General features: G+C 41.7%; 1 protein-coding gene across 2 annotated transcripts in view; it reads left to right on the top strand.

Moving 5' to 3' along the window:
- Positions 1 to 26,854, top strand: part of MTRF1 (mitochondrial translation release factor 1) — a 40,712-nt gene extending 13,858 nt beyond the window's left edge. For both annotated transcript variants that reach the window (XM_040267171.1, XM_040267169.1), the window contains exons 6-10: positions 6,743 to 6,915; positions 10,346 to 10,463; positions 15,173 to 15,309; positions 19,969 to 20,067; positions 26,087 to 26,854. In XM_040267171.1, the coding sequence (XP_040123105.1) occupies positions 6,743 to 6,915; positions 10,346 to 10,463; positions 15,173 to 15,309; positions 19,969 to 20,067; positions 26,087 to 26,200 (641 nt within the window). In that variant the 3' untranslated portion in view covers positions 26,201 to 26,854. The remainder of the gene's footprint in view (positions 1 to 6,742; positions 6,916 to 10,345; positions 10,464 to 15,172; positions 15,310 to 19,968; positions 20,068 to 26,086) is intronic.
- The last annotated feature ends 202 nt before the right edge of the window (positions 26,855 to 27,056 follow it).

Below are 27,056 nucleotides of genomic sequence, written 5' to 3'. Positions count from 1 at the left end.
GGGGTTAGATTTAAGTCCACACTATATCCCATTAGTTTATTCTGACACAAAGGAAATGAGCCACAGGGACCTAATTTTTCTAGCTGAGACGATTGCAATATTCATTCATGCCAAATGAAATAGAAATTGGAAGGCAGACTCCACTTGGGAAGAACAGTGAAAGTGGTTTTTGTATGATTGTGTGTTGTTATAGTGAACATCCCTTTAGAAATATCCAGTAAGTGCTGAAGTTGTGTAATCAGAGCTTTGGTGAGAGAATAGAGTTGAGGAGAGATATTTGATAGATGTTAGGACAGAGATGGGCGCTTCCCTGGTTGCTCAGCTGGTAAAGAATCCACCTGCAATGCAGGAGACCCTGGTTCGATTCCTGTGTTGGGAAGATCCCCTGGAGGAGGACATGGCAACCCACTCCAGGATTCCTGCCTGAAGAATCCCATGGACGGAGGAGACTGGCGGGCTACAGTCCGTGGGGTCATAAAGTGTCGGACATGACTGAGCAGCTAAGCACAGCACAAAACAGAGATGATGTCTGATGCTGAGAGAGAATAAGTGAGGGAGAGTCTATAGAGAGGGTACCAAACCATGGAGAATGGCCACATTTAGAAAAATAGACTAGTTGGCAAAAGAAAAAAAGGAGTTAGGTAAACGGGAAAAAGAATGGGGACAGTATATATTGTGGACGCAGGAGAGGCGAGAGTTGCGAGAATGTCATCAGAAACAGCATTAGAAAAGAAAGAGTGTCATCTCTGAGATGCATATTTTGAATTCAACTTTCAGCAATGAAAGGGAAATGCACTTGACCTCGGGAGGAGAGATTCTGCTCCAGGGACACAGAGCAGACAAACAGTGGTTGGGAGGGCTTTCTTTTAGATACACCGACTCCCTAGCAAAATAAAATAAAAGACATTTTAAAAAGTACAAAGTTGAGCTTTCCTGGTGGCTCAGTGGTTAAGACATGGTTTCAATACCTGGTCTGGGAAGATCCCACATACCACGGAGCAACTAAGCCCGGGTACTGCAAGTACTGAGCCTGTGCTCTTGAGTACACAGGCCGCAGCTGCTAAAGCCGGCATATAGAGCCCGTCTCTACAGCAAGAGAAGCCACAGCAGTGAGAGGCCCAGCACCGCAACTAGAGAGTATCCCCTGCTCCCTACAGCTGGAGAAGGCCTGTGCCCTGCAGCAAAGACCCAGCACAGCCATGATAAAATAAATAAATCTTTAAAAAAAAGAAACAGATTAATGTGTACAAAATAGAAGGAAAAAAAAGGTAAAAATCCTTTTATCAGAAACAAAAAAATTGGGGGAATTCCATGGCAGTCCAGTGGTTAGGACTCTCTGCTTTCATTGCTGTGGGCCTAGCTTCAATCCCTAGTGGGGGAACTAAGATCCATGTCTCACCTGCCACCAAAAACAAAAAAAAAAAAAAGGAAAAAAAATTTAATACTCTACTCATATACCTTTAAAATTAAAACCTAAGAATAAACCTTTATCCATTAAAATTATAAAATATAATTTAATTTATTTACTGTAATGAGCAGAAGACAAAGATATGGATAGGGAAAGACTAAAATAGAGATGGGGGAAAAAGTATCTATCTTACAAAGTATGTATGTTAACGTATATGTGTGGGGCTTCCCAGGTGGCACTAGTGGTAAAGAGCGTGCTTGCCAATACAGGAGACTTTAGAGATTCAGGCTTGATCCCTGGGTCAGGAAGATCCCCTGGAGGAGAGCGTGGCAACCTACTCCAGTATTCTTGCCAGGAGAATCCCGTGGACAGGGGAGCCTGGTTGGCGATAGTCCATAGGGTGGCAAAGAGTTGGACATGACTAAAGAGACTTAGCACAGCATATATATATGTATATGTACATACTTGGGAGGGATTGGGGGCAGGAGGAGAAGGGGACGACAGAAGATGAGATGGCTGGATGGTATCACCAACTCGATGGACATGGGTTTGGGTGGACTCCGGGAGTTGGTGATGGACAGGGAGGCCTGGCGTGCTGCAGTTCATGAGGTTGCAAAGAGTCGGACACGACTGAGTGACTGAACTGAACTGAATGTTTAATTGAAATATAGGGAACTCCCAGAGATTCACATAGCACTAGAAGCTAAGATTGGGAAAAAAATATACTTAAATGTAAAAATTCACATATCAAATGACTTCAAGTCTTTTAGTTTTGTGATCTTCGGACAGATAGGGAAAATCCTCAACCATTACACAAGTAGTCAGTACTACGTGATTACAAGAGCAGTCTTTGCAGGGTGGTGGCCCTCGACATGTAGGTCTATCACTGTCATCCTGTATTCCTGATTTCTAGGGAGTTGAGAAAAATGTCTTTCATATTAAAGGGGGCTTCCCTGAGTGGCTCAGTGGTAAAGAATCCACTTACCAATGCAAGAGACTCAGGTTCAATCCCTGGGTTGGGAAGCTCCCCTGGAGAAGGACATAGCAACACACTCTAGTATTCTTGCCTGGAAAGTCCCACCATGGACAGAGGAGCCTGGCAGGCTACCAGTCCATGTGGTCGCAAAAGAGTCAGACACGACTTGGTGACTGAACAACAACAACAAATGAAATTTATTATGTTCTCTCTTCCCTCCCAACCGATTAATGTTTATAACTAAGTTTTGTTATTTTCTGCTCACCAGCTAGATTCAGGGAGAGGTCATTAAAGTAACGTGGTGGTTGGGACTTCCCTGGCAGTCCAGTGGTTAAGATGCTGTGCTCCCAGTGCCAGGGACATGGGTTCGATCTCTGGTTGGCGAACTAAGATCCTGCAGGCCACACGTCGAGGCATAAAGAAACAACTAGCTAAATAAAAATAATGTGGTGGTTAATTTAATGTGTCCAGATATTATACTTTTCACCACAACTGTTGAGAAATAAATTTATGAAGACAGCCCTGGCGTCACTGAAGAGCTCTCTGGTAGCTTTCACCTGCAGCCAAGACCTTACCGTGGGAACTCTAGTAGATGAACTGGGAAACCTAAGGGCACTTGGAGTATTTGGATCTCAAGGCAGCAGTGTTGGCACTCAGAGGCCAAAGGCAATGTGGGCGTGGTTACCATAATGGACAGCAGGGTAAAAGGAGCAACCGGAATAGGCCGACTTACGCAGACAGGGCATTGGCTGGTTGACATGTGTCCCTGGGAGTAAAGAATGGAAGCCTGCTAAATTCTTATTTGATCTGTATAAGCAGAAAAGTTCTAGGTCAAGTGAACAAAAGTCTAACCTGTGTCATAAAAAACAGAAGCCATGGCCCCTTAGTCCGTTCCCAGACTTGAGCCAGTTTGTAGACCTAAAACCCCTTGAATAAAGGCAAGAGGGGGTCGTCTTGAGAAAGTTTGTACATGCCAGAAATTTATACTGCCAGTCTTTCTCCCAGGCTTTCCTGGTGGCTGAGACAGTAAAGAATCTGCCTGCAATGCAGGAAACCTGAGTTCTGTCCCTGGGCTGGGAAGATCCCCTGAAGAAGGAAATGGCAATCCACTCCAGTATTCTTGCCTGGAGAATCCATGGACAGAGGAGCTGGTGGGCTACAGTCCATGGAGTTGCAAAGAGTCAGACACGACTAAGCGACTAACACTATCACTTTCCCTAAAGGGGAGTATTAAATACGTGATTATCTATAGAACTAGCTCTAATTGGAGAAGGAAATGGCAACCCACTCCAATGTTCTTGCCTGGAGAATCCCAGGGACGGCAGAGCCTGGTGGGCTGCCGTCTATGGGGTCGCACAGAGTCGGACACGACTGAAGTGACTTAGCAATAGCAGGTCTAATTGAGGACTAAGAGGAAAAAGTACAGTATATAAGGACTGTTAGATCTGACAGTATAGAGTATAATCATTTGCAAAATGGGGAGGAGAATGGGAAGAGCACATGCAAAAAAGTTTTATAATGTTTTTAGTAATCATACTGGTGGCAGAACTAATACTGGCATTCTGAAACTTGTTTATGAAATATGGGATAAAATAGAAGAGTAATTATGAGATACTCTGATTCTGGTATCCTCTCTGTCTTTGGGAACCAAGATTCTCAGTATGGAAAGCAAGTGATACAGGAGTGTTAGAAAATACATTGTGATCTTTAATTTATATTAAAAGTATCAGTTATCAAGAACAAGTTGTCTGAGATTTTATCCTACTTGCAAGACAGGAATTTAGCAAGTCAGTTTCATGGGTCAGAGACAAAGGATGGTTTATGACTCATGGTAGTAGCAGCAACCAGAGTATCAGCATTTTTGTGCTGGTTTCATGAGCTCCACGTCCCCAAAGGTAACGTGGACCTCCCCACATGGTGGGTTTCAAAACACGAGAAGAATCCTGAGCTTGGGGTTCTCACGTGCATTTTATTTTGCCGAGTCTCCATTGCCATGCATGCAGGCTTAGTTGCCCTGCAGCATGTAGGATCTTAGCTCCCGATCAGGGCTCAAACCCATGTCCCTGCATCGGAAGGTGGAATCTTTTCCTTGGCTGTGCTGGGTGGGCCGCGTGGGCTTTTTCTCTGGTTGAGGTGAGCAGGGGCTCCTCTGTAGTTGCGGTGGCTTCTCTTGTTGCACAGCATGGGCTCTAGGGGGTGTGGGCCTCAGCAGGTGTGGCTCCCCGGCTCTAGAGCACAGGCTCAGCAGCTGTGGCACACAGGCTTAGCTGCTCCATGGCGTGTGGGATCTTCCCGACCAGGGATGGAATCCGTGTCTCCTGCATTTGCAGGCACTTGTCAAGGCTATGGTTTTTCCTGTGGTCATGTATGGATGTGAGAGTTGGACTGTGAAGAAGGCTGAGCGCCGAAGAATTGATGCTTTTGAACTGTGGTGTTGGAGAAGACTCTTGAGAGTCCCTTGGACTGCAAGGAGATCCAACCAGTCCATTCTGAAGGAGATCAGCCCTGAGATTTCTTTGGAAGGAATGATGCTAAAGCTGAAGCTCCAGTACTTTGGCCACCTCATGCGAAGAGTTGACTCATTGGAAAAGACTCTGATGCTGGGAGGGATTGGGGGCAGGGGGAGAAGGGGACGATAGAGGATGAGATGGCTGGATGGCATCACTGACTCGATGGACGTGAGTCTGAGTGAACTCCGGGAGTTGGTGATGGACGGGGAGGCCTGGCGTGCTGCGATTCATGAGGTCTCAAAGAGTCAGAGATGACTGAGTGACTGAACTGAACTGTCCTTTGCTCTAGAGGGAGACATTATCTCCAAAGCTATTTACTAAACAAATACCCTTAAAAAAAAGGGCAGGCAGTTCCTTGTTTACAAGATGTGCAGAAATGCAAGAAACTGATATGGAATTGTTTCTCAACATCTCTGTAAACTCATGAGGTATTTCCTATCTCTGTCCATTGAAAAGGTCTGGAAACAATGACCAACCAGTATTAGCGAACATCCCTAGTTCCCAAATATTGAAAACATTGTAATATTATTTTCCTTCAAAAGGAACCAGGGCTTCTTGGAGAAATGGGTGAATCTAGGTCTTTTTTTTTTTAAGTCACTCAGTCGTGTCCAACTCTTTGTGACCCTATGGACTATACAGTCCCTGGAATTCTCCAGGCCAGAATACTGGAGTGGGTAGCCTTTCCCTTCTCCAGGGGATCTTTCCAACCCAGGGATCAGACCCAGGTCTCCTGCATTGCAGGCGGATTCTTTACCAGCTGAGCCACAAGGGAAGCCCATAGAATTGGACTCTCACCCTTTTACAACCTCTGTGGTACATGAAGCATCAAACATTGTCAAAACCATAAAAACAGAGACAGCCAGACATTGTCTGTCTCCTGTTGTCTTGCCAGAGTTCAGTCTAGTTTCTGGATCCAGCTGCCCAGTAGCAACCAGAACAGAGGGCAGAAAAGAGATTGAAGCATGCCAAGAGTATGCAGTCAGCAAAACCAGGCAGTGGGAAATTTCTATATGTCAACAGCCCTGATTCCTCAATGGATAACTTGAGATGGGTGATGCACTTATAGACTGAGATTTGAAAGACGTATCAACGTTTTTAAATGGACAAGACTACACTGTAGTGCCTAGGGCAGCACATTAGGTAATAAAATTATAGTAGAGAAGGGAATAAAAAATACTGGTTACCTGAGAAAGGGAGGGTACTGTAGGAAAGGCAAATCTATGGGAGGGCTTTGCAGGTGCCTGATAAAGTTCTTTTTCTTAATCTTGAACCATGCATTTGATTCATGTGGTTTTCTACATCTGTATATTATTTTACAATAAAAAGATTTTTTTTAAACAATATTTTCAATAAGAAGCTAGCTTAGGCCTTGTGCTTATTTTCCTGCTTCACAGACATGCAAGAATTAAATTTCAATAGATTCTTGAAAGCTTGGGAGGACCTACAGAATTATTCATCATTATCAAATTGCTGTGTTATTGAGCACTCATATATGGCACCAAATTAGCCTAAGATCGCATAGATTCAATGCAGAAAATGTCCCAGTATTCTTTTTTTTCTAATACTATTTTTATAAAAGTGAAATTTGTTCATCATATAAAACTTTGCAACAAAAACACTTAAGATGAAAAACATGCTGCTGTTCTGTTCTCCAGAGATAACCATAAGCCATCGTTTGGCATGTTCCCTATTACACATGCACACACAGGCTGGGAAACGTCTTTGGGACCTTGTTTCTGTTCTCATCTCAGGCTCTGTGCTCACAGAGGCCTTTAATGGAGGCCATTTAAGGTCCTGGTCTCTTCCAAAGTAGAATTTATTATCACGCTGGAACATGTTTTTTCATAGGTGGGCTACATCACGCGGCGGCCCGAATTTCCGGTGATAACGTCTATAAGCACTTGAAGTACGAAGGTGGGATTCACCGGGTTCAGCGAATCCCCGAGGCGGGGCTGTCATCCCGGATGCAGCGTATTCACACGGGAACGATGTCGGTGATCGTCCTCCCCCACCCAGAGGAGGTAACCCCCTGCAGGAACCCCGCACCATTATCCCTGAAGATCCACCAGGGTTTCACTGTCCACGAAAAGCTCCTGTGCGTTCCCCTTACAGAATGCCTCTGCACCCTCAACGTGTGAACTTCTTCCCCCCCCCACGAAGCAGTCCCTCCATTCTCTGTGGACGAGTGACCGTCCGACAGTTCAGCTCAGCTCACCTCTGACACCGTCTCCCTGGGGAAGTGGCTCAGGTTCCACAAGCTGGACTCAGCCCCATAGGACAGCCGCCCCTCCCACGTCAGAGCCAGACGTGAGACCAGGCTGTCTCCTGGGTCCCTGCATCCGGAGAGTCCCGTGACCCCCTTAGTCTCAGTAATTTACTAAAGGGGCTCGCAGAACACAGGAAAACTGTCCTTACCAGCGCGTGCACGGAGTCGTGTCCGACTCTCTGACCCCATGGAGCTCTGTCTGTGGAATTCTCCAGGCAAGAGTACTGTGGTGTGGGTTGCCATGCCTTTCTCCAGGGGATCTTCCCAACCAAGGGATAGAACTCAAGTCTCCTGCATTGGCAGGTGGATTCTTTACCACTGAGCCACCTGGGAAGCTCACACTCACTAGACTACTGCTTTATTACAAAAAATATAACTCAGGAAGGGCCAGATGGAAGAAACTCAGAGGACACAAAGAGGTGTAGGGCTTCCATACCCTCTCCAGGCTCGCTACCCTACTTTGCAGCTTCACGTGTTCACCAGCTTGGAAGCGCTCTGAACTCTGTGCTTGGGGCACTTTTACGGAGTCTTCCATACATAGACATGATTAGTTACATCAGTAGACTTTGGGGATTAATTCAACCTCCAGCCCCTCTCCCCTCCCTGGAGACTGGGGTGGAGCTGAAAGCTCCAGCCCTCTAGTCCTGTGTTTGGTTCCTCTGGCCATCAATCTGCATGCTGTGGTTATCCAGGGTTTTCCACATGTCATGTTATTAACATAAAGTCAAATGTGGTTCAAAGGGGCTTGTTATGAATAACAAAGGACACCTTTGTCACTCTTATCACTTAAGAAAATATCCAAGGTTTTTAGGAGCTCTCTGCTGAGAACTGAACAATATATATTTCTTACCATAAATCACAATGTCACAATTAATACTTACTCCAGTTGATAGTTTCCTCAGCATGAAAAAGTATCTTTATAGCTATTTTCTTAAACCAGGATGCTATCAAGTTTCACTTATTGCAGTTTGTTGTTATAACTCTTTATGCCTGAAACAGTCTTCCAACCTTTTTTTTTTTAATGACATTGACATTTTGAAGAGTCTTGTAGAATGTTCCACATTCTGGATTCGTCTGACTGTTTCCTTATAACACTCTTTAACTTGTTCCTTTATCTCCTGCATTCTATGAAAAGTTGTATTTAAATATTCCATTCTATTCAGATTGTACATTTAGAGCAAGAATACTTCGCAGGTGTCCTTATATTCATGTTGCGTCTCATCACAAGTCATAGAATATCAGATTGCCCCACTTTTAGTGAGGATCACTTTGAGCATTTAGTGAAGTTGGTGACCACAAAAAAAATCCTGATTGTGAAAGTGCATTTCTCCCTTTATAATAAGGGAATAATCTAAGTAATATAATGATATAGTAATATAAGTAATATATCCTATTCCCAACAACTTTCTTCCATGGTCTTTAACATCTAGTAGTGATCTTTGCCTGAATTAGTTATTTAGTTTGGTGTTTCAAAATGATGATTTTCTAATTTCATCATTCCTTCTGCATGTATTAACTGGCATTCTTTACTGTGAAGAACTTTCCTCCCCACTGCCTTCTCTCTTCCTTTCTTCTTTTTCTCTTTCCATTTTTATTTTACCTCATTGTAAACTCATTTATTGAATTTTGTATGTTTGTGACTTCATTATAGACTTACGGGTTTATTTTTTAAATTCAATAAGATATAATCACTATTATTTTTCTTTTTGAACAAATTGAGGTGTAGTTGATTTACAATATTATGTTTCAGATGTACAACATAGTGATTCACTATTTTGAAAGGTTGTACACCATTTACAGTTATCATAAAATATTGGCTTTCTTCCCTGTGCTGTACAATATATCCTTATAGTTCATTTATTTTATACATAATAGTGTGCACTTCTTACTCCCCCACATCTATTCTTCTCCTCCCACTTTTCCTCTCCTCACTGGTAACCACTAGTTTGAGTCCATTTCTTTTTTTGTTATATTCACTGCTGCTGCTGCTGCTGCTAAGTCGCGTCAGTCATGTCTGACTCTGTGCGACCCCAGAGACGGCAGCCCACCAGGCTCCCCTGTCCCTGGGATTCTCCAGGCAAGAACACTGGAGTGGGTTGCCATTTCCTTCTCCAATGCAGGAAAGTGAAAAGTGAAAGTGAAGTCACTCAGTCGTGTCCAACTCTTAGCAACCCCATGGACTGCAGCCTGCCAGGCTCCTCCATCCATGGGATTTTCCAGGCAAGAGTACTGGAGTGGGGTGCCATTGCCTTCTCCAAAGGCTTATATATTGACTAGTGTGTTTTAATTTTTAGACTCCATATATGTGATCCTATACATATTTGTCTTTCTCTGTTCGACTTATTTCACTAAGCACACTACCCTCCAAGTTCATTTATGTTACTGCAAATTGCGAAATTTCATTTTTTCTGGCTGAGCAGTATTCCAGTGTGTGTGTGTGTGTGTGTGTGTGTGTGTGTGTGTGTGTCACATCTTTATCCATTCATGGATACTTACATTGCTTCCATATCTTGGCTGTTATAAACAATACTGCTGTGAACACTGGGGTGAATATATCTCTTTGAGTTAAAGTTTTTATTTTCAGATATATACCTAGGAGTGCAATTGCTGGATATGTTAGTTCTATTTTTAGTTTTTTGAGAAACCTCCATGCTACTTTCCACAGTGATGCACCAATTTACAGTCCCACCAACAGCGTACAGGGGTTTCCCTTTCTCCATATCATCCCTGACATTGGATGATATCCATACTTTCTGATGATAGCCATTCTGACAGATGCAAGGTGAAACCTCACTGTGGTTTTGGTTTGCGTTTCTCTGATGATTAATGATGTGGAGCATCTTTTCATGTGCCTGTTGGCCACTTGAGTGTCGTCTTTGGAAAAATGTCTATTCATGTCTTCTGACTTTTTAAAAAAATATATTTTGTATCTAATATAGCTTTGTGGGATGATAGATAATAAAGCTTTTGAAAGATTGCATAATTCCGTGGTCTCATAAATCAGTGTTTAAAATAGCATCTGTTGGAATAGGGTGTTTATGGTTCTTTCTTGTAAGTTATTTCACCTCTTAGTCAAATGGCTGTGATTTAAACCAGTACAGTTTATTTGAAAGACCTTGGGATCAATTTAATATTTAAGTATTTGTTAAGTATGGAGTTCATTCATGCTATACTTTTGGTTCTAGGTCGATGTGAAAGTGGACCCTAAGGACTTGCGAATAGATACATTCCGAGCCAAAGGCGCAGGAGGGCAGCACGTTAATACAACTGACAGTGCTGTCAGACTTGTCCACATCCCCACAGGTAAGCTAGTCCTTTTGCCTTTGTACTTTTAACTCTTTTTTTCACATCTTATAAAACTATCCAGCATTTAGAAAGAGTTTTATGTTAGTGTTGATGACACTGGAGGGACTTCCCTGGTGGTCCAGTGGCTAAGACTCCACACTCCCATTGCAGAGGGCCAAGAGTTCAATCCCTAGGCAGGGAACTAGATCCCACATGCCACAACTAAGATACTGCATGCCTCAATGAAAGATCCCTCGTGCTGTAAGTAAGACCCAGAGCTGCCAGATAAATACCTACATAAATAAATACATAAAAGATTTTCTTTAAAAAAAGAAAACCCATGGGTCATGGGTTCAAAATCCCCAGTGTGTTCATATTTCCTTCTGCTGGGACAAAGTCCCTCCTTGGCTGTGTATATACATTTAAGAGTGAGGTTCCAAACACTCTCAGCGCATGGGCGCCACTTATCCAGTAATAAGTTTCAACAGTCGGGGAGTGGATCAGCTTTTTTATTAGGGCCCCTGAAATGTCAGCATTTGTAGAACTTTTTCTCTTGGGTAGTTTTCTCCTAAGAAGGCTCGCCCAGGACGCACCTGATGGTAAAGTCAAGGTCTCCCCATTCAAGAAGCAAACTTTCACTTAATCCTCTTTTTCAGTCTTGGGCCTCACGCTTGCCTTCCTTTGTACCTTTGAAGACTCAAGTCTGGAACTTTCCTTATTTCATTCTCTAAAGACTGTACCTCCTGCCTCCTACAGACTGAGGGAGGGGACTTGAAAATGTAGTTGTTATATAGACTTTCTGTGTCTAGTCCCCAAATGGTCAGCCCCAGTCTCTGGGCGTCCTCATTATAGTGCTTCATTAAAAAGTCTTAAGGATCTATACATATATGTTAAAATATAAAGAAATACATGGAAAAAGTTATTTTAAAATTTTAGGTACTTCTGGGAGGCATGACATAGCTTCTGACTTGGAAGGGGGCAAATGGGAGGTTTAAAGGGCATTTAGAAATATTCTTTGTGGCTCAGCTGGTAAACAATCGGCCTACAGTGTGGGAGACCTAGGTTTGGTCCCTGGGTTGGGAAGATCCCCTGGAGAAAGGAAAGGCTACCCACTCCAGTATTCTGGCCTGGAGAACTCCATAGACTATATAGTCCATGGGGTCGCAAAGCGTCAGACACGACTGAGGGACTTTCACTTTCAGCAATATTCTATTTAAGCTGCATGGTACATATATATTCTTTTACATTATGTATATTCTTCCCTATGTGGAGTATACAGTTGACCCTTAAACAACATGGGTTTCAACTGCATTTTGTTGTTGTTTAGTCACTAAGTCATGTCCGACTCTTTAAAACCCCATGGACTGCAGCCCGCCTGGCTTCCCTGCCCTTCACTATCTCCCAGAGTTTGCTCAAACTTATGTCCATTGTGTCAGTGATGCCATCCAACCATCTCATCCTCTGTTGTCCTCTTCTCCTTCTGCTTTCAATCCTTCCCAGCATCAGGATCTTTTCCAGTGAGTCAACTTTTCCCATCAGGTGGCCAAAGTACTGGAGCTTCAGCTTCAACATCAGTCCTTCCAATAAATATTCAGGACTGATTTCCTTTAGGATAGACTGCTTTGATCTCCTGCAGTCCATGAGACTCTCAAGAGTCTTTTTCAACATCACAGTTCAAAAGCATCAATTCTTTGGTGCTCAGTCTTTTTTGTCCAACTCTCACATCTGTACATGACTACTGGAAAACCCATAATCTTTGACTGTACAGACCTTGGTTGGCAAAGTGATGTCTTTGCTTTTTAATACACTGTCTAGGTTTGTCATAGCTTTCCTTCCAAGGAGCTAGAGTGTTTTAATTTCATGGCTATAGTCACTGTGCAGTGATTTTGGAGCCCAAGAAAATAAAGTCTGTCACTGTTTCCAATTTTTCCCCTTCTGTTTGCCATGAAATGATGGTGTTGGATGCCATGATCTTAGTTTTTTGAATGTTGAGTTTCAAGTCAGTTTTTTCACTCTCCTCTTTTACCCTCATCAAGAGGTTCTTTATTTCCTCTTCACTTTCTGCCATAAGGGTGATGTCATCTGCATTTCTGAGGTTGTTGATATTTCTCCCAGCAATTTTGATTCCAGCTTGTGATTCATTCAGTCCAGCATTTCACATGATGCACTCCACATAGAAGTTAAATAAGCAGGGTGACAATATACAGCCTTGATATACTCCTTTCCCAATTTCGAACCAGTCCATTGTTCCGTGTCCAGTTCTAACTGTTGCTTCTTGACCTGCATACAGGTGGAATTCCCTTACTTTCCCTGTGATCCAAGAAATGTTGGCAATTTGATCTCTGGTTCCTCTGCCTTTTCTAAAACCAGCTTGAACATCTGGAAGTTCACAGTTCACATATTGCTGAAGCCTGGCTTGGAGAATTTTGAGCATTACTTTACTAGCGTGTGAGATGAGTACAATTATGTGGTAGTTTGAGCGTTCTTTGGCATTGCCTTTCTTTGGGATTAGAATGAAAACTGACCTTTTCCAGTCCTGTGGCCACTGCTGAGTTTTCCACATTTGCTGGCATATTGAGTGCAGCACTTCCACAGCATCATCTTTTAGGATTTGAACTAGTTCAGCTGGAATTCCATCTCCTCCACTAGCTTTTTCATAGTAATGTTTCCTAAGGCTCAGTTGACTTCACACTCCAGGATGTCTGATTCTAGGTGAGTGACCGTACCATCATGGTTTTCCAGGTCGTTAAAGCCTTTATTTATATAGTTCTGTGTATTTTTGCCACTTCTTTCTAATCTCTTCTGATGCTTTTAGGTCCACCTTTTCTGTCCTTTGTTGTGAGGATCCTTGCATGAAAGGTTCCCTTGATATCTCCAGTTTTCTTGAAGAATTCTCCTAGTGTTCCCCATTCTGTTGTTTTCCTGTGTTTCTTTGCATTGTTTACTTAAGAAGGCTTTTATCTCTCCTTGGTATTCTCTGGAACTCTGCATTCACTTGGGTGTATCTTTCCCTTTCTCCCTTGCTTTTCACTTCTATTCTTTTCTCAGCTATTTGTAAAGCCTCCTCAGACAACTACTTGCCTTCTTGTATTTCTTTTTCTTTGGGATAGTTTTGATCACCACCTTCTGCAGAATGTTATGAACCTCCATCCATAGTTCTTCAGGCACTCTGTCTGCCAGATCTAATCCCTTGAATGTATTGGTCACCTCCATGCATAATCATAAGGGATTTGATTTAGGTCATATCTGAATGGCCTAGTGGTTTTTTCTACTTTCTTCAATTTAAGTTTGAATTTTGCAATAAGGAGCTCATGATCTGAGCCACAGTCAGCTCCAGTCCTTGTTTCTGCTGACTGTATGGGGCTTCTCCATCTTCAGCTGCAAAGAATATAATCGATCTGATTTCGGTATTGACCATCTGGTGATGTCCATGTGTAGAGTTGCCTCTTGTGTTATTGAAAGAAGGTGTTTGTTATGACCAGTGTGTTCTCTTGAGAAAACTCTGTTAGCGTTGATCCTGCTTCATTTTGTATTCCTCCAAGGCCAAATTTTCTATATTCTAGGTATCTCTTGACTGCCTACTTTGCATTCCAGTCCCCTATGATAAAAAAGACTTTTTTGGTGTTGTTCTATAAAGTCTTGTTGGTCTTCATAGAACCGTTCTGGCATTAGAGGTTGGGGGTATAGACTTGGATTACTGTGATGCTGAATGATTTGCCTTGGAAACCAACCAAAACCATTCTGTCATTTCAAGATTACACCCAAGTACTGCATTTCAGAATGTTTTGCTGACTATGAGGGCGACTCCATTTCTTCTAAGGGATTCTTGCCCACAGTAGTAGTTATAATGGTCATCTGAATTAAATTCGCACATTCCTGTCCATTTTAGTTCACTGATTCCTAAGATGTTGATATCCACTCTTGCCATTTCCTGCTTGGCCATGTCCAATTTACCTTGATTCATTCCAGGTTCCTATGCAATATTGTTCTTTACAGCATCAGACTTTACTCTCAGCACCAGACACATTCACAACTGAACATCATTTCCCCTTTGGTTCAGTCTCTTCATTCTTTCTGGAGCTTATTAGTAATTGCCCTCTGCTCTCCCCCAGCAGCATATTGGACACCTTCTGACCTGGGGGACTCATCTTCCGGTGTCATATCCTTTTGCCAAGAATACTGGAGAGTTGCCATTCCCTCCTCCAGTGGACCACATTTTGTTAGAACGACCTGGGTCTATATAAATGCAGATTTTTTTTCAATAAATGTGTATTTGTATTATAAGTTGAAACACCTTATTTAGATATCAGAATCTAAAGAGCCATCTACAGCAATTACCATCATAACTCATGTGTAGTTTCTGGTGTGTACTTCATTTAAAATGTTTTTCATTCTTTTCCTGATTAACCTTTCCCCCTTTAAAGCACTCCTCAGTTCTGTCTTCTTCATCAGTTTTATTGTGATGTAACAGACACCTCGGGGTTTCCCAGGTAGCTCAGTGGTAAAGAATCTGCCAGCAATGCAGGAGGTACCTGTTTAATCCCTGAGTCAGGGAGGATCTCGGAGCAGGAAGTGGCAACCTGCTCCAGCATTCCTACCTGGGAAATGCCATGGATGGAGGAGCTGGGCGGACTGCAGTCCGTGGCATCACACAAAGAATCAAACGCCTCTGAGCGACTGAGCACGTGCGCACGCACTCTTTACCTCTGATCCCTGTTATTTTTCAGGACTTGTAGTGGAATGCCAGCAAGAACGATCACAGATAAAAAACAAAGAAATAGCTCTGCGTGTGTTGAAAGCTAGACTCTACCAGCAGATTATTGAGAAAGACAAGTGTCAGCAACGAAGTGCAAGAAAACTGCAGGTAAGATTTATGGAAAGAGATAACTTAATGGCTCTGTACAGAAAGCCATCATCCTGTGTAGGAAAATGGAGTAAATATTCTTAATCTAATGGAAGTAACTTGGAGCACTGGACAACATGTTCATTTGTAAATAGCAGTGATTTAATACCGGTTGGTTATGGCTAAACTCAGACATGCCAGTTTGCAAATAAGGAGAGGAGATACATATAAACTAAAAATTATTTCCCAGTTGTGTTCTGTGTTTATATCATAGTTATCTTTAAGAGGAAATCAGTGTAAAAGACAATTCTCTAGAAATTAAGAGACTTTTCAGGTTTTTAATTTAAAACCTTGCTTTTATTATAATTTTATGTGGAATCAAAAATATATGGCATGCAAAAAACTGGTAATAGTGATTTCTTCTGATGTGTCTGGGAACAAAGAATAGAAAAGAGATTTATTTTTTGTTTATACGCTTTTCTACTTTTAAAATTTTGTACTATGTACATTTATATTATTATTTATACAAAAATATACATAGATAAGTTTTAAGCAAAATGAATAAATGTCATTGTTTTAAGTAAAGCAAGTGTTGTATGATTTTAACTTCTGAAAAAATAAAGTTTGTCTTTGAGAGAAACTGGAAGAGACAGTGGGACCCAGAAATAACTGTGTTTCTGTGTTATTTGCAGGTAGTTATACTTCAGTAAATATGGGAGATTTTGTGGCCTGTTAAGATAATGAAATTGTATAAAACTAAACATCAATTATTCTTTTCATGTAGATGTCTTAGACTTTCACACTTTTCCCCTTTTCATTTATTTCCCTTACTAACTTGCAGATAGTAAAAGTGACAGGATAAATAATATATCAATCTTAAACACTATCAGCTCTGCCACATTTCATGAAAGACATTAGGGTTTTTTCAGTTCAGTTCAGTTCAGTCGCTCAGTCATGTCCGACTCTTTGCAACCCCATGAATCACAGCATGCCAGGCCTCCCTGTCCATCACCATCTCCCGGAGTTCACTCAAACTCAGGTCCATTGAGTCGGTGATGCCATCCAGCCATCTCATCCTCTGTCGTCCCCTTCTCCTCCTGCCCCCAATCCCTCCCAGCATCAGAGTCTTTTCCAGTGAGTCAACTCTTTGCATGAGGTGGCCAAGGTACTGGAGTTTCAGCTTTACCATCAGTCCTTCCAAAGAACACCCAGGACTGATCTCCTTTAGAATGGACTGGTTGGATCTCCTTGCAGTCCAAGGGATTCTCAAGAGTCTTCTCCAACACCACAGTTCAAAAGCATCAATTCTTTGGCGCTCAGCTTTCTTCACAGTCCAACTCTGCCGGGGTCCTGCCCCGGCGTGGATCCAGGGTATCCGAAGTGTGATGGCATCGGCGAAGAGAATGATTTAGAGAGAGAGAGAGAAAGAAAGAATGTTGTAGATAAAAAAATAGAGGAGAGAAAGAGGCTGATATTCCTTGGTTTACATAGAAAGCCAATAAAACCCTGGGACAAGGAGTTTGCCTTGTTCAGAGGCCACAGGTGCCCTCCTGGTCTCCCGAGGGAGTGAAGACACGGAACGTCTTCCTGTTCAGGTCTTAGAAACCTGGGTAGATAATTGAATGCAGGGAGCCTCTATGTTCCAAGGGATCAGCCTGAAAAAGAGAGTAAGAGAGAGAAAAAAAGACACAGGGTGACCAAGCTTCTTTCGCGAGCGAGGCCCCTTGTTTTTATTTTCAAAAAGGACTTTTATACCTCAACTTGTACATAGAGGGAAATGAAAGATGCAAGGTCATACAGAGTCAGCCCAAACATTCCAGCAGTTTTGCCCTTATCGAAACCAGGATTTTTTCTGGAAACCTTTCCCACAAATGATGTTGTGTACATTATCTTCTGGCCTTGGAGGCCTGTGAACATTTTATGACCCTCTTTTGATAAAGGCTGCTCAACCAGAAAACTTATTTTTTCTCAAAGTGTTTTTTCTTTATATTTCTAATCTATGTCAGCCTCAGAAAATGCCAAACAGAGTTACATTTCTCACAGAGTAAAGGTGCAGTGAGTTACAAGAAAGAACCAATTAACTCAAAAGTCTGATGTGGTTAATTTCAGGGCTACACTTGTTTTTCTTACATTCCAACTATGTTAACTAGTACACTCCCAGGTGCACAGTGGATAAGAGATATGGGAACTTAGCAACAAGCATTGGCCCAATAATGAAATCCTACACCAGCACTACTCTAATAACTCTTAACTCTTTGAAAGGCTCTGTGTTTTAGGCTTCCCGTGCCTCTCACAGCTGGGAGGCTGTGAACAATCACATGCGTAGCTGCAGGAGTCTGGATAAACCTGCCAAGCAAGCTAGAATGCTACCAGAGGGGGTTTGATTTGAAAATATTCCTCTCATGTCCAGGAGACTCATTAGCTAGAGCCCTAAGTTGATTTTCTCCAGAGAAAGGTGGTCGGGGATAGCCCCCCTGTTAATGTCAGGAGAGTTGGTGAAAGGCACAAAATAGTAGGACAGACAGATTCTGGTTTTGGGGTAGATGTTCGAGCAGGTCTAGGGAGCCCCCCAAGTCCTGAAGCCTTGCTTAACAGTTCTCTTCCACATGACCTTGTCATGGGTGGGATGGCCCGTGCTGGCTCCCGGCACAACTCTCACATCTGTACATGACCACTGGAAAAACCATAGCCTTGACTAGACGGACCTTTGTTGGCAAAGTAATGTCTCTGCTTTTCAATATGCTATCTAGTTTAATCATAATTTTCCTTCCAAGGAGTAAGCGTCTTTTAATTTCATGGCTGCAATCACCATCTGCAGTGATTTTGGAATCCCAAAAAAATAAAATCTGACACTGTTTCCACTGTTTCCCCATCTATTTCCCATGAAGTGATGGGACCAGATGCCATGATCTTAGTTTTCTGAATGTTGAGCTTTAAGCCAACTTTTTCACTCTCCTCTTTCACTTTCATCAAGAGGCTTTTTAGTTCCTCTTCACTTTCTGCCGTAAGGGTGGTGTCATCTGCATATTAGGGTTTTTTTAAAAATATTTATTTATTTATTTGGTGGCACTGGTTCTTAGTTGCAGCATGTGGGAACTAGTTCCCTGACCAAGGATCAAACCTGAGCCCCCCCTGAGTTGAGAGCAGAGTCTTAGCCATTAGACCACCAGGGAACTCCCAGACATTGGGTTTTACTTGCCATTTGACATTTTGGCATCACCCAGTAATTTTCAGAGTAAGTATTGGCAATTGGCCTTTCTTGCAGATTTGGGGGGTTGTATCTACTTCAGTAGTTCGGTTTGAAAGGCCAGAAAAGACCTTCTTGCCTCCCTTTGTCCATCTGTGTGAAGTTTTTTAGTAGATGTTTCTAATGCTTAGGAGTTTTTCTTCTGCCAGTATATATGGGAGCTTTTCTGTGGGGGGCATTGTGCCAAGTTCTGAACCCTGGCTCCACCTGGCACCTGAAGAGCTTTGCAGATGCTGAGATTCTGATATAACTGATCTGGGTGGGATCCTAGGCACTAATACGATACTTTGGGATAGTGGTTTCCAGACCTGGCTGGTTGCAGAATGGACGGCTTGAGGAATGTTTTAAGAATCAGTTCAGTTCAGTTGCTCAGTCGTGTCCAACTCTTTGCGACCCCATGAATCACAGCATGCCAGGCCTCCCTGTCCATCACCAACTCCCAGAGTTCACTCAGACTCACGTCCATCGAGTCAGTGATGCCATCTAGCTGTCTCATCCTCTGTCGTCCCCTTCTCCTCCTGCCTCCAATCCCTCCCAGCATCAGAGACTTTTCCAGTGAGTCAACTCTTCGCATGAGGTGGCCAAAGTACTGGAGTTTCAGCTTTAGCATCATTCCTTCCAAAGAAATCCCAGGGCTGATCTCCTTCAGAATGGACTGGTTGGATCTCCTTGCAGTCCAAGGGACTCAAAAAAAAAGAGTCTTCTCCAACACCACAGTTCAGAAGCATCAATTCTTTTGAGGTTCACATATTCTCAGAAATAATATTGGGAAAGTTGGCCACATTATGAAGTACAATTGAATGCTGAATTGAGTTGTGAGTGCTTAGTAGTCAAGGAGCCAAAGAAGGAAATTGACAAAAAAAACCCAAAACACTGTGCTTTAGGAAAACTAAGCAGGGCAACGCAATGTAAACAGGGAAATGGAAGATTAACTTTTACAGGAATGTAGTGAAAGTAATGAGCCCTTGAAGGACAATAAAAATGGCAAGGGCAGGATAAAATAAAATTTGGAATTGGGAAGAAGTGAGATGAGTTGAAGTGTCTCTATCAAAGCCTGCAAGATAGTCAGCCCCCATGAAATGTCTGTCAAAGTGTATAGGATGTCAAGTTCCCTACTTAGATCAAAAGGAACATTGTGGGGTCATTTACAGAAACCACAGGAAGAACTGACTGATACAGAAAGATAATTTGGTTTTAAATATTTGGGGTTTGAGGTACCAAAGAAACATTCATTCTTATCCCATAACTAACCTTTACAAAACTGTAGTCTTCAACAGTAAGTTCTGCCCATTCTTATTCCTAATCACGTTGTATCTTTTAATTTAGAAAATAATTATACTGTTAAAATAGAAAAGTAATTTGCAAGCACTTTTTCCATTGTGATAAAGATAATGATACAGGTAAAATATGAATTGTTTTTTGTTATGGCACAGGTGGGAACACGAGCCCAGTCAGAGAGAATCCGGACATATAATTTCACCCAGGATAGAGTCACTGACCACAGGATAGCATATGAAGTTCGTAATATTAAGGTAATAACACTGAGTATGTTTCATATGCCTTTGATTTTTGAAGAAAGTACAGTCAAATTCTAGAGTAATCTTTGAAATATTACCATGTAACTGAGTTTATGTTAGTACCCCAAATCTGCAAACATTTTTCTTAGTTTGCTGATAAGAAATACACTCTTTATGCCAATATGAAAAAGCTGTCTTTTAAATTCAAAATTCTGTTATGCAATCACAGTGTATTAATGAATTTTCAGTATACATCTGTCAGTTTTCTCTTGCCATATAACAAGTAACAGCAAATTTATTGCCTTGAAAGAATGCCTATTTATCATCTCAGTTACTGTATGTCAGAAATCCAGGTATGACAGAGCTGAATTCTCTGCTCTAGGTCTCACAAAGCTGAAATCAAGGTGCTGGCCAACTGGCCTGCCTTTCTAGAGCTTGGAGTCCTCTTCTGAGCTCATGTGGTTGCTGGCAGCATTCTATTTCCTTGAATTGTAGGATTGAAGCCCCCATCTTCTTGCTGGGCATCAGCTGTGTGCCGCTCTCAGCTCCCAAAGGCTGCCCACAGTTGCTTGGGGTCTAGTCCCTTCAATGGACCCTCTCCCACTGAAACTCTTGCAGAAATGGCCTTTTTAAGGGGTTGCCTGTTTAGGTCGGCCCCACCTGGAAAAGCATCACTAATTAGTCATCTGATCACTGGAGTGATCATCATCACAGCTTCTGCCTGCTCTTAAGGAAGGAGATTTTGCCAAGGTGTGGACACCAAGGGGCGTCTTAGAATTCTGCCTTCCACAATGTATATCATTAGATTCAGGTGTTACAATGATGCTTTCAGGGAAAAGACCCTGTCAGTTTGATTTGAACATTAACCTAACTAAATCCCATGTCACCAGGATCATTGACAGTAATCCATTAATGACAGCACAGAAAAAAATTTTTTTTCTTCCACATAAACTGGTTCCCATAAAGGACTATGTGGAAAAGGCAGGAGGTAGAAGGTTTTGATCCTTGTCCTTGCTACCATGTGATACCTCAGGCTTCTTTCACCCGACTCTGTCTCATTTTATACACAGAATTAAAGTCCTGATTTTACAGAAGAAATATCTATGGTTTTAACATATTTAGAAATTTCTGTGTGTCTTATGCCACTTCCTCTGTCTTCTCAGCAATTTCAGGCCGTCTTGCATAGGAACATAATAGCCTGTTGAAAAGGAGAAAATATTTACCAACTTCCCTTTCCTCAGGAAACACACAGTAGTAATACCCAAACATGTTTGGCCATATTGTTCTAGTTACAACATAATTTTTCAGTTGTTTTTCTTAGAGTGGTGATGGTTTACCATGAGACAGCTACATTTTTGTGACCTGTAATATTTTTTAGAAGGGCACATAGGTGCTCAGCAGTGTATTCAGTCATGAAACAGAGGTTAACTGGGTTTTACAGTTATAAAATATATGACTTTGTCCTAAACACTAATATGTTATTACTAACTAAACTAGCATGCTAGCCTCGGAAAGAACAAGGACAGTCATATTGGTATGCTCTACTAATCACTAACCAAGTTAAAGGGAAAGAAAGAAAATGCTCCATATTAGTGAAGGGAAAAGGTTTGGAAATGGTATGAAAAAAACATTGTTGAGGTAAAACATTAAAATCTGTGGAGAAGGGAACGTCAGCCCACTGCAGTATTCTTGCCTGGAGAATCCCATGGACAAAGGAGCCTGGTGGGGCTACCGTCCCTGGGATCCCTACGTCCATAACTTAGCGACTAAACTACTCAGACTCTTAATTTCATTGTTGGTAACCTGATATTAGGATGTTTTCCACATTACTCATTTTTTTTGGTCCCAGTTGAGACAGAATCTCATCAAATCCCGACATCTCTCCTGGGGGAGAATGTCCCAGACCAAGGGAGTGGGCAGGTCTTAGTGAGAGCAGTTACTAAACAGAACTCTCTCTGTGCTTGTTCTGGTATTGAAGTTAAGAGGCAAGATGACAGGCAGCAGGATTCCTTCTCAGGATCACGTTTGCTGCCATATCAGTTAATATCAGAGCCCTTTAATCCGGAGGGTGATACTGTAACTTGATTGAACTAATTCGCTTTTAATTATTGATAGCTGTTTTATTTATATCCTCCCACATACAGTCCTGGGGACCACAGTAAACCTCTCAGGTGACTTGTATTTTTGTAGTACTACGAGATTTATTTATATCCCTAAAAAGAGAACTGTGAAAATCACTCAGTTGTGTCCCATTCTTTGCGAGGCCATGGACTGTAGAGTCCATGGAATTCTCCAGGCCAGAACACTGGAGTGGGTAGCCCTGGACTTTGACAGACATCCTGCTGTGTATTTGAAACAGGAAAGTCAAAGTGTTTCTTGTGTATCAGCCTTCCCAGGTAGCGAAATGGAGGAGCAGGAAAGTCTGTCGTTCGCCACACGAACAGCCACTGACCCGGAGCGGAGGGTGTGTGGGCAGTGAGTGGCACACATGTGTGGCTTCCAGCTCTGCTGCCAGCGGGGACTCAAAGGGGCACAGAGGGAGGAGACGACCCTCAGCCACCTGCCAGACTAAAGGCTAGGAGCAACTTGATGCAAAATTGGGCAGGATCTTCTCTACCAGAGCCCCTTCTCTGTTAGACCTATTCACTTACAAATGGTCCCTCTCAGGGCTGAAAGATCTGTTGCCTGAGGCTAGCGGAGAGCTTAACCTCCAGTTTCTACCCTGTGGTTTCTCAGCATCTGTTGTGTGAGCTACTGAAGTAACCTCTTCCTCCCTCTGATTGGAAGCTCACCCAGCATTTTTTGGATTAGAGAATTCTTGTCTCCTGCCTTGTCATTTTGGGAATTTTGAATTTCTTTGCTTTTGTTTTTAAGAAGTAACCTAAACTTTCCTACAACACTAAATAAAATGGTACTGGTCCTGTCCTTCAAAAAAAAAAAAAAATTAAAATCTGTACACAGGACAGAGAAAGAAACTACTCAGACTGCATGATTTAGGAACTGAAGAGTTAGATTGGTTGGCCCAAACGTTTGTTTGGTTTTTTCCATAACGTCTTATGGAAAAACCCAAACGAACTTCTGAGCCAACCCAACAGCTGAGGCAGGAAAAGTGATAAAGGCCTTAGCCCCAGGGCAGCTGCTGTAGGACTGACTGAACGGAGGAGTGGAGGGGAAAGAAAGTGGGCGCCTGAGGGTCTCTGCTCAGCCGTCCTCCGCCATTCTACAGCCAGGCCTCCTCCCTTTTTCGTGCACAGAGTTCCGCTTGAAGGGCCCTGTTCTTCCAAGATTATGATCTTGACCCAAGACAATAATTGGTTTGTTTGGTAAGGAAGCCCAGACAAGCCCCAGTCAATGAGCTGCTTCCCAGGATTTTTAAATTAAAAGACGAAAATGCTCCTTCTCTCTTGTGGATGAAGCTGAAATATGTAAAGCTTATAAGAGGTTAGAAGCCGTATTTCCAGCCATGGCAAGAAGCAGTCTTCAGTGAGGGAACACTGGAAGCTGATATATTGATCTTTTTATATATATATATATATATGTGCATTTATTTATTTGGCTGTGTCAAGCCTTAGTTGCAGCACTGGGATCTTCTTGTGGGCTCCAGAGCATGTGGGTTTAGTTGCCCTGGGGCATGTGGATCGTAGTTCCCCCACCAAGGATTGACCCCTGTCCCCTGCTTTGGGACGGGGATTCTTAACCACTGGACCAGCAGGGACGCCCCACAGCTGATGTAGTGAAAGGAGCAAAACTGGGAGAACGGGATACAGAGAATCCTGATGCTATTGTTAGTGATTGGGGTTCTTGGCCTTCCCTAATCAATAGAAATTGAGTAGACGCCAGACTAGGAATTCAGGTAAGTCTTCATTCAGGCCCCTGCTGCAACACAGTTGCGGCAGGAACAAATAACAGGTTCCCTTATGTAACTCTCTTCTGGATGCAGGGATGAGCTTGTTTTTTATGTGGGGTGAGGGTAGGGGTGGCTTAGGTGTTTTGCCTACCCCTTAGGTGGTGGTATGGTGTTATGCACAGTACCAAGCTTTTTTTTTTTTTGCTCCAAGCCCCTCAAAAAAATCACAGTTGGGTTTTTTGGTCTCTTTGTATCTTTTGGGTCCAGAATTTGCCCCAGCTGCCCATGCACGCAAGTTATTTTTTAGGCCCATACAGCTTCTTTGTATTTTGTTGGAGAGGTGTGTCCAGTGCTGCAAGCATCACAGCACTGCAGCAAGGGTCCCAGCCCCCAGCCCTATCTCAGTATGAATTCCCACATAATTTATACAAGAGATGTGGGTTCAATCCCTGGGCCAGGAAGATTCTGTGGGTCAAGAAATGACAACCCACTCCAGTATTTTTGCCTAAGAAATCCCATGGACGGAGGGGCCTGGAGAGCTACAGTCCATGGGGTCACGAAAGAGTCGGACACAACTTAGCTACTAAACACCACCACCATCATGTAATATATTATTTTGTATTTTTATTATGTTTCTGAAAGTCCCTGTGCAGATTCCTTAGCACCAGCCTATCTACTGTCCTGTATTCCAATTACACTGGAAATTTACTCTTGCCCTGGGTGTTCATTGTACTATTTCCATACCTCTCTTCATACTTATTCTTTTGACTGAAGTGCTCTGTTTGTCTCTGTTTGGAGAAATACTATTCTCTTTTTTAAGATCTAATTCAAAATGTTCTTCTTTTTTAAAAAATTTTCTTACACTGTATTTTGCTTATGTATTATCTAACTCTCCCACTAGATTGTAAGCTTCTGAAAGCTGGAAGCTACAGCTCCCTCATCTTTGATCTTTGTATCACTAGCACTCTGGTTAATCCAATTGAACTCTAAATGTGATGTGATTATCAAGAGTAATGACCCTTTTAACATAATTTTCAGATGATGAAATCACACTGGCAATAATCATAATAATTTGAGCTTACAGGGCACACTAATTTTATAAGCAATTTTCAAATTATGTTCAAAATGGTATATAAATCAGTTTTAAAATTTCATCAAGTTTAATAGACATTTTATTATATGCTAGTGTTTTGTAGAATACAAAGATAGTAAGGCATATCTTTCCTCCTACAGTTTAATTTGAGAGATATATGTGTACACTTAATCTGAAATTTAACTTCAAGACTACTCAGGAAAGACTAAATATAAGAGTAGTTCATGCCGACATCTAAACTTTGAATGGTCTGTGTTCCACATGTCCACATTAACATATTTCTGTTAAGTGAATGTCTGGATTTTGAGCCTTTCCAAAAGAGGAAACTCTGCTAAATCACTAATCCCAACAACTCTGTTACACAGAAACTTTATAACACAAGAAAGGTGCTCATAGTCATTATATTATGTTACTCATTTCTTAGAGAAACTTCAGGGAAGGCTGCTGGGAAGTCTTAACTGAAACAGTTTCCACCCAGTGGAATTATTTGGAGGTTTAATAAAAGAGGGGCTTTTTTTCTTCAACTTTTTATTTTGAAAGTTCAAGCCCACATGTTTAACGATTAGCTCATGTATATATTCCTAGACCTAGATGCAACCTTTGTTAATATTTTGCTATTCTTGCCTTCTCTTCCGCCTCCACTTCCTCTTTCTCTCTATGTATACACTTGTGTTACAGTTGAACCACTAGAAAGCAAGTTGTAGGACTCAAGACACTTGTCCCCCAAATATTTCAGCATAAATATTTTTCAGTACACAGGACTTCCATATTTTAAAGCCAATGTGTTCCTAATTTAAGAAAAAACAGAACTATTATAAAGCACTTCTGGATTAAATAATTTGAATTTGGAAGATTGGCTAATTTAAAAATGCTAATTTAAACTATTTAAGGATTCACTTTTTACATAAAAAGTCAGTATTAACTAGGGAATCCTCCCAAGTTAGCAATTGTGTTCATTACATTGTAGATTAGTAATCTTTTGTTGCTATTAAATAATGATTTTAAAGAAACAAAATGCATAAATGCTTAATTCTTTGTTGTGTTTCTCCTTTATTTCTAGTAATCAAGTTTTCATGATAACTGTCTTTTACCAGGAATTTTTATGTGGGGAGAAGTGCTTGGATCAGCTAATTCAGAGACTACTTCATTCAGCGGATGAAGAAGCCATTACTGAATTTTTGGATGAAAACCTTAAATTACTCAAATAAAGTCGGATTTATAATTTATTATTATAGAAATGAAATGGGCCTATATCAAGAAGCAGACCAAAGCAAGGAAGCCTTTATGAAAGTTGATAAAGTGCAGCTAAAAATACACAGTACTCACAAAAATATTTTTTAATGAATCGTCATATTTCTTGACCTCTGAGAGTTTTATTTTAGGTTTCCTGTAAAGTACAGTCCAACTCTTCATGTAGAACTGAAGTATGCATCATCAGAAAGAGAAAGTATTGAGAACTGACTGTGTGATTTAGAGCAGATCATTTGTTCTCTGTATATACCTTTTTTTTAAAACCATCTATAAATTAATTTAAATACGTTTTAAATCTATTACTTCAGGACTTTGCCCGTGGTAAAATCTAGTGATATAAACTTATAAACTTCCTTAAAGACAATGTACCATTATTCAAGTCAGTGTTAGGACTTAAACTACTACTTTTAAATTAAATAAATAAATAAAAGTTGTGAAGAATATGAGTCGATAACGATGAGCACTCGTATACAGATGGTCGAGCTCTGTGAGAGCTGAATGAACTCTGTACTGTGCAAACTACAAGTCAGTATTTAAAGCAGACTCTCTGGCTTCTGTTTCTTATTGTTCTGACTTAATAAACATTCACAAATGTGGTATAATATGAGTAATTCACTGGGGGCGGTTTTGTGCTGTGACATGTAAAACCTAGTCCTTACCTTAGAGAGCTTCCAGCTGAACAGGGAACCAAAATATGTCACCAACCCTAATTCAGAGTGGCATACTGTATTTATTAATCATTCTTGGGAAGTTTTTGAGTAAAAAAGAGAGCGGTTGTTATTTTAGACAGTTCCTCAGAAAGAAACTATATGC

The sequence above is a fragment of the Oryx dammah genome, unplaced genomic scaffold, assembly GCF_014754425.2.
Source record: "Oryx dammah isolate SB20612 unplaced genomic scaffold, SCBI_Odam_1.1 HiC_scaffold_24, whole genome shotgun sequence".
NCBI lineage: Eukaryota > Metazoa > Chordata > Mammalia > Artiodactyla > Bovidae > Oryx > Oryx dammah.
This window is presented reverse-complemented; position numbering and strand designations above follow the sequence as displayed.